This window comes from Lytechinus variegatus, chromosome 2 (genome assembly GCF_018143015.1).
Source record: "Lytechinus variegatus isolate NC3 chromosome 2, Lvar_3.0, whole genome shotgun sequence".
NCBI lineage: Eukaryota > Metazoa > Echinodermata > Echinoidea > Temnopleuroida > Toxopneustidae > Lytechinus > Lytechinus variegatus.
The window spans coordinates 56,562,633-56,571,325 of record NC_054741.1 but is presented as its reverse complement, the minus strand read 5'-3'; the positions used below and the strand labels follow the sequence as shown (position 1 = coordinate 56,571,325).

At 35.9% G+C, this 8,693-nt stretch overlaps 1 protein-coding gene across 1 annotated transcript; it reads right to left on the bottom strand.

Annotated features, from left to right (window-relative positions):
* Positions 1 to 4,214: 4,214 nt before the first annotated feature.
* On the bottom strand, positions 4,215 to 7,098 carry LOC121408439. Its single transcript, XM_041599913.1, has one exon. The coding sequence runs from the start codon at positions 7,091 to 7,093 to the stop codon at positions 5,117 to 5,119; it is 1,977 nt and encodes a 658-aa protein (XP_041455847.1). The 5' UTR covers positions 7,094 to 7,098; the 3' UTR covers positions 4,215 to 5,116.
* Between the last annotated feature and the right edge of the window lie 1,595 nt (positions 7,099 to 8,693).

Sequence of the window (8,693 nt, the reverse complement as noted above, 5' to 3'; positions counted from 1 at the left end):
CATTTGTACCTTGCATTATTTTTCAATTAACAAAGTAAGGTTTATTATTTTGGGGGTTACGTTGGTTATTCTGAAGGTTCTTTATTTCGATGGTTCATAATTCTGAGGGTTGGGCATTTTGGTGCAAACAGATGATAATCTCATGGTGAAAATAATAGTTTACATCAAAATGCCCATTTTGACATAAAAGTGCCCTCATTTTTGGCTTTGCTCCCCCCTGGATTCGCGTTTGCAACATTTCGCAAGGATGCCCTTTTAACAGTGAGTAGGCGCCATAATTAATCAAAAATCAAGTTTTACAACTTCAGATTTTAATATTTTTTCGAAATCTCTCGCTTGCTACGCTCTCTTGTGGAAAAAAGTAAAGCCTAAATATATATCTTATCATAATTAGAAATTACTCCAAAAAGGCTTTGCTCAACTTTATGACTACAAACGACTTTATGCAGATGATAATCTCAAAGTGAAAATAATATAATCGTTTACACCAAAATGCCCATTTTCACATGTAAGTGCCCTCATTTTGGCTTTGCCCCCCTGTTTTTCCATCCTCATAACCATTGAACAACAAGAGTGTGTCTACCCCTCCCCCCCCCCCCCCCACCAACACGCTTGCCCTTCCGGCTTTGCCATTAGCAAATCTTCGGAATAACAAACCTTATTTTGTTTTTGGACTTACAAAGCTTTGGAATAACCCTTTTTTTTTTACTAAAGGACCTTCAAAATAACATCTTAAATATTCGGATTAACAAACACTTTTTTATATTTTCTGATTAACAAACGTCGAGGTATAGGCAATTTACATGTTTTGGAATTATGAACCTTCAGCATGAAGAACCTTTGGAATTACAAACTGTAACCTTTTTTTTATTTACAGTATATTCAATTATTGTGATTTGGCAAAATAGCCATACATGTAAATGAAAGCAGAGACAAAACAGAGCTATCAGAAAGATTATAAATCTACTCTAGTCTTTCTAGCAACAGTTATTGTTTTTTTTTACTTTTAACTAAAAATCGTATGTCATTTCTGTCCCAAAATATCCTTTCTGAAAATGTTTTTATGGTTAGATACTTCATTAATAATGTTTTTATCTATAAGAACACATGTGTTCACTTTGCCCACACCCACTTATTTTTCAGACAACCAATGACAAGGATTGTTTAACAGTGTAGTCAAATCCATTTATGTCCGAAGTGTCCTCTCCAAAAATTAAGCAACTGACAAAACCTGTGATTAAAAGATTGAACTCCTTGCAAAAAAAGATAATTTAGTGAATGAACTTATGCCTTACAGTTTAAAAGATATGTAATTTCACTTATTTACAACACATACACAAAAATTTAGAGGAAACAACACAATCGTTTTTTTTTGGAAACCTGACAGTTAAATCAGCCCATAAGGCAGCCAAACAAGTAAATTAACATGGGCAAAGAGGCACATATAAAGTCATGCCTGTTTATAAAAACAATTAGAACAATACCAATACTACAATGAATATAAGAATATGTACAATTTTGACATGTAAAATACAGAAATTAAAATTATCGTTCCAAAATTCAAAGGAAAACCTCTCACTAATGGTCATTTACAGTAAAAAAATTCTTTAAAATTTGGTTACGAACATTTCTGCACATCATTCCCCTCAACATAATTATATCACACATTTTATAAAGACCCTTCACCCGAAAATGGCATTGCTGCTATAGACTCCACAATTGGCGTAATAATCTTTACTAGAATTTTCTAAATTATAAATGAATTTTCTGCATTATCGAATTACATGTACATCAATGTGTTATGTATGTTCTAATTTATCTCGATTATTAGTGAGTCAGAGAAAAATGTCACACTTTTGTAAAGTTGAATTGTTTGAAATATGAATATTTAATCATTATAGTTTCATGATATGTCTTGATAGAGGTATCCTCCCAGTACATTCAGGTACCTTTTTCATTTGATCCCTGCACGCATGACTGAACAGCGGACAATCTTTAGAAGACTGTCAGATCTCACTTGCGCCAAGTTACAGGGTGGGGAATAAAACACTCGTTTGAACAAAGACAGTCCGACAGACTGAAACACACACACACATGCACTGGCAGACCCACTCAAACATGCACACACACCCACACACACGCAAGCACACAATTACTGCAAACGTCGGTGAATAAAAACACAAACAACTGCTGGGACACCGAACATCATCTGGGTAACGGCGGCGAAACCCTTGCAAAACAACACTCAGTGACTATAAATGACCTATGTTGTGGTGTGAATTGAGGACGAACCATGTTTCGTGTACTTTTGCTACTGTAAAAAGAGAGGCTCAAGTGACTGCTGCCAAATCAGGCAAGCCTTTTATAGGCAAGTGCAACAAAATTACAGACATCCATTGTAAATTTTCATTGTTAACCAACAAAAGACATAACCAGCATATTGGATTTATGTGCACTTGATGATGATGATGATGAAGATCAAGATAATGAGGATGATGATGATGGTGATATGATGGTGGTAGTGAATGCGTTGTAAGGGGAAAGATTGTCGAGAATTGCCACTTAGACATTCCTTGATCTTGCTAAAAATCAAAGCTTAATCAGAAAAGAGAAAATTATGAACCAGTTATTACCATGTGTGTGTGTTTGTGTGAGGATGTGTGTGTCTGACTGACTGTCTTTGTCTAAAGCACTGTTTTATTCATCACCCAGTAACTTGGCGCAAGTGAGATCTGACAGTCTTCTAAAGATTGTCCGATGTTCAGTCATGCGTGCACGGGATCAAATGAAAATGGTACCTGAATGTACTTGAAGGATACCTCTATCAAGACATCATGAAACTAATGATTTAAAGCCTGTGTATAGCTTTGGTAAAGGGTCAATAATGTCATCTAATATGACAGTCTTACTGAAGCGTAGAGACCGTTAGATATTTTTCCAACTGCACTTCTCTGAGAAAATTTCAAATATTCAAATCTTGGATATATAGCGCCCTCTCTCGGCGATGCTTGTTTTAAATAAAAAAATGGGCATTCAAGCACTTATCTTATAAATTTAGTGATTAGATATCCAAAAGTTACAAAGAACATATCTTGAAAGTTTCAGCCCATTCCATGATTTGGAATAGGATTTAATTGAAAGACAAAAACACACAGATATTTTAATTTGATCGGGTGACCCGATCAAGTTAAATTTCCATGTAAAATCGCAAAATTTATCCTGTAAAACACATTTTCATTTCATATCCTCCACATCATAACTGTTATAGGGCATATCCATTCATATTAGCTAGCAATGAATTGGAATAGTGATAGGTGCATTTTGGTGGATTTACCAAAACTATACACAAGCTTTAAATATTCATATTTTAAACAATTCAACTTAACAAAAGTGGGACATTTTTTTCTGACTCACTCTGTATAGGTCTATGTATATTATTCTAATAGGCCAACAAGTAGTCAGGATCCCTACCATACAAGAAAAATGTTTTTTTCATTTTCGTATTGAACAATATCTCAAGCACAGAGGAGTCGATCCTGGGGGGCGATCGCACCACCAATGAAAATATTTGGGGGGCAAGCATATCGTTTTGCCCCCCCCCCCATAATTCCGGATGTGCAAAAATAAAATAAGAGTGTAATGTTCAGCAAGCGAGATTAAGATACACAAATCGTTCTTTATTTCAAATCGTGCTCAAAATGTTCGCTTTTCAGATTTGAATATATAAACTTTCAGCTCGCGCTTGCATCATTTCTGTAGCAAAAACCTATAGTTTCATGATTAAATAGGTGAATAGAATGTCCCGTTTTCAGTTCTAAACCTCAAAAGAACTCCCGCTTCGATTTGCAATATTTTTTTTTGGACATATTTTTTTGTTTTTTTTATGAAAAACGTCCATAAAACTGTCATGTTTTCAGATCGAAATATCAAAATTTTTAGCTCGCGCTTCGTGCTCGCATCTATTGTTCTTTTCGATGTCAATCTTAATCATTGATCAAAAATGCTTACAATATCAAACTTTCAGGTCAGAATATCAAGAAATTTCAGCTCGCTCTCGGCACCCGCATAATCTGTTTAGTGAGATTGACATTCTGATCTGAAACTGGATATATAGGCTCATAATGATTGAAAATAGAGTACAAGCTACGTATCTGAATAAACATGCGTGTTTCAGATTTCGATCTAGAATCTGGGCATTCTAAATACCCTTTTTTTCATCATGAAAATAAAAAAAGCGAGCACGAAGCTTGAGCTAAAAATATTTGATATTCCAATCTGAAAAGGGGGTCAATGTAAGCTCTGCATTTCAAACACTTTGTAGGAAAATCATGAGGTGGATATGAATCACAATTTAAAAAAAGATCTGAACATAATCCCATCATGTGAAAATGATGACTATCTTGCTATTTCTCCTCTTAAGCTGGAGATGAAACTTATCGATATTCCGTTTTTAGAAAAGGGGCAATGTTCTTTATTAAATTAAATTAATAAGCCCAGTGACAGCGCGAAACCTGTTAATATTCATTATGAAATGAAAAATGGACATTTAAAGCACTTTTGTAATTATAAAATAAAATGCATGAGTTAATATATTTTCAATAATCAATGCGAGCCCAAATCGCGAGCCAAATTTTTTGATTAACTGTCATGAAATGAGGATTTTTAGTAGTTTGTTATAGAATTGATATTGAGATATACATATCAAAATGCAAGCATGCAGCGCTAGCTATTTTGTTTTGACAAGTTGACCTGAATACAGATATTTGAGAACTTATGGGAATACAGAAAAATAATAGGTACCTGACAAATCAAATTTTGCGAGCGCGCAGCGTGAGCAGACGATGTTAATATTCAGGAGATAAAACATAAATTCTTACAGAGCACTTTTAAAAATCAATATGCAAATCAAACAAAATAATGAAAGTTCCAATATCTGAGCTGAAGTACGTTTTGTATATCGACTTCGAAATTTGATATTTAAGCTCCAGTTTGAGCAAGATATATAAATCACCTAAAAGACAATGCGAGCGTGAAGTGCAAGCGGAATTTTATGCTGTACCTGTGTACTGTGACATGAAAGACTTAAATTGTTTTCCAAGTCTTCCCTTATCTTATTTTATTCACCCGTCTTCATCCTCTTATGTTTCCCGTTCTTTTTGTCTTCTCTCTTTTCCCTTCTTTTTCCCCCGCTTTTTCCTTCTTTTTGCTCCGCCGATAGGGGGTGCCCGGACCCCTCGAATCTACCCCTCCCCCTGGATCCGCGTATGATAATATAGAGGTTATCAGGAGTGCAGAAGGCGATCTCTCCTGAATGGTACTGCTTGAGATAATACCAAAGTCTCTCAGGCTTCTCAATCTTGTACTCTTTAACGAGGTTCCGAACGTACTTCAGCTCGTCAGTATACTCCTCAATGATCACCAATCCTTCATCGTACTTCACCATGGCTATCAGGATTGTATTGCTTTGAGACACTGCAGCATATAGGCAAGTATTACTTCCTTTGGTTAATGTATGTTTTACATCACCTTCTTTGTCTATCAAATGTACTGTTTCACCTGTACTAATGATTAGTGAATCATTGTAAGAAGTGATTTGCGATGGTACATATCCGTGGCATTGTATCTCCTTGACTGCCTTCCCACCTGCTGATGAGAATACCTGGATCTTCTCAGGTTTCCTGTAGCTAACATAGATCAGATCATCACTATCAACAGTGAGGTTAGAAATCCCACCTTCATCGCAATTCAGAGTCTCAAAAATCACATCCAACTTCATGAACTCTGGTGTATACAGTGCTAGAGTGTTTGAGTTATCCATTGCAACACATCGACCATCAGAGAGGAAACCTAATGCAAAAATCTGAACATCCTTGAGGACTGTCTGCTGGAGATGACCATCAGCAGAGAAGATGTTCACGCCGTGTGCTTTCACACATCCTACTGCCATACTACAATCTGGTGTGTTTATCATGGCATTCATGCTATCTTTAGTAGGCAAAGCTATGCTCTTTACAACTACATTAACAATTTTACCAAGACCTAACTCGTCCTTTCCGCTATTTCTCTCAAAACTGGAACTTTTCGCCTTCATGCATGTTTTATTCGGCTGCTCGCAATCAGGATTTTCCTGATTTAAGGCCTCCTGCAGGTCTTCACATAAAGTATCAAATACAGCCCGAGTATCCATGTCTACTGGCGCATTTCTCCTATTGATTACCATCTCAGCAATGGTCGTCAACTGATTGATGTGCTGCTGAGCTGATTTCTTCATTCCTCCCAGGGCTTCCTCTACTCTTTCAGTCTTTCCCTTGACTTCACCAAGTAGGATTTCTCTCTTCTCTGTCAACTGCTGAACTGCTTCATCATATGCTTTGACGATGTCATCTGCGCAATGCTTCATAGCATCATCCACACACTTCTGCTCTTTATCGATGAGATCGATGTAATTCTGAAAGCTAGATTGTTTCTTCTCCACCTTGGATTTAAGCTCGTCGATTGTCTTCGTGTGATGACTTTCATAAGCAGCTGACTCGATGACCTGGTGTCCTTGATCCTTATGTTCCATAACAGCACACCTGAAGCATGTGAATCTCTTACAATTAGAACAGAAACATTCTTCATCTTCTTTCGGATGTTTCCTGCATTTCCGGTATCTACGTATTGACACCTTTCCTGATGAGATCTCACTCATGGCTATGATCTCATGATCAACAAAGTTTTTCCACTGAGAGTGCATATTGTGGCAAGTAAGACATAGATAGTTGCCACAGTCTTGGCAGTAGACAACAGCTTTGGGCTTATTCTCGGAATCACAATTCGTACAGATTTGATGTTGATTTTTCACGTCCTCTATGAGATTCCTCAAAGCTTGGCTTGCCGGTAGTTTGTCAACATCCTGGTGTGGGACCTGGGTATCAGCTTTGCAGACAGGACATCGGATCATCTGATCATCACCATGGCATTCCAAGAGCTTTTCCAGACAGACCTTGCAGTAGGTGTGGGAACAAGACAGGATCTTTGGATCAGTAAAGGTAGTCAGACAAACGGGACACTCCAGACTCTGAGCGATCGTGTCTTTTAATTCCTCAGCCATGATTGAACTCTACAGAATAATAAAAAAAAGAATTCATGAGAAGGAAAAACAATGACCTTCTTTCGTCTCTGGAGCGTACCTCTCAGAGGCCGCGGAAACGGGGGTGGGGCAGCAGGGGGGTTCAGCTACCGTACTTTACCTCAAAACTGTGTACAAACACGTAAAAATGACCATCTGATTATGATATTTGGCATGGTTAGCCCCAGCCCCCTCCCCCTTTCAAAACCCTTCCGCGGCCTCTGCCTCTATGAAGTAGGAGGAATTAACTGCCACTCCCCTCCCTCCATTAAACACACACACACGATTTTGAAAGGAACAAAAGAACGATACGTCCTTTATTCCTAGATTTATTCATTCTTTAGCCTTGATTGAACAGGCATATACCCATCTGAAATAAAGCTCCAGTGATGTTTATTCTAAGAAATGATAATGACAATAATGTTAATGATAAGTAGAAAAAGAGTATATGTATATATGCATGTATATAAAGTTTAACATTTTCTTTAAAAGAAAGGCACAACGTACTTCCTTTGTGATTTGAATATCTTTTCATATTTCCGGAATATACGTTCTTACATGTAAATTAATTTTCACTTTCTAATCACTGAAATTTTGCTGTGAATATAAAGTAAGCAGAAAAGTGAAAATGTTATCAAAATTTGATAAATTTATATAAAGCTACCACATTTAAACTATATGCATCGCTTGAATATTAAGCTTAACATCTTTTTATTGAGCTCACCATAAACGTACGGAATTCGAATGATCATAATCTGTATATCAATGTTTCTTTAATAAGATAATTTTTATTATTCTCAATTATTCATTTAATTGTTTCTATAGTTTTCACAAATCAACTTATTTTCGCTGGGTAAAGCAAGCCAATCCTTCTGTAAATTACTAATCATTTTTTTTATTTCATACATAATTTTGTAATACTTTTTCCATCTTTGGAATTGCGCCTCACTGTGACTTCGTGAGACATTCCGTAGGCTAAATGGCTAAGACTTTCATCGATGTGAATAAAAATTTGCACAAGTTTTTGATTTGAGCAAAATTATTGAATTCAGTCACCTTTGCATTATGATCCGTCAGTTGCAGATATATTAAACGGATGGTCCGGGCTGAAAGTATTTATAGCTTAATAAACAGAGTAGACTTCATTGAACAAAATTTATCCAAAATTGGATAACAAATAACAAAGTTATTGAATTTGAAAGTTTAGCAATAGTTTGTGAAAACAGTTGTCATGAATATCCATTATGTAGGCTGATGATGTCACATCCCACTTTTTCTTTGGTATTTTATCATATGAAATTAGGTTTACTTAAAAAAAATTCTCTAAGAACTAGAAAAATTAGATTGACAACTGATTTAGTGCATTAGATATTTATTGCTGCAACTTATTTCATTATAAGGGAGACATATTATTCACACAAGTATGAAATAATGAAAAAACATGATTTTATGTAATAACATAAAAAAACGGAAAGTTGGGATGTGACATCATCAGCCAACCTAATGAATATTAATGACGACTGTTTTCACAAAATATTGCTAAATAACTTTATTTTTTGGTATCCGATTTTGATGAAATTTT

Excerpts from the sequence above, each read along its gene's own strand:
- LOC121408439 (XM_041599913.1), bottom strand. The coding sequence starts at position 7,093 with ATGGCTGAGGAATTAAAAGACACGATCGCTCAGAGTCTGGAGTGTCCC.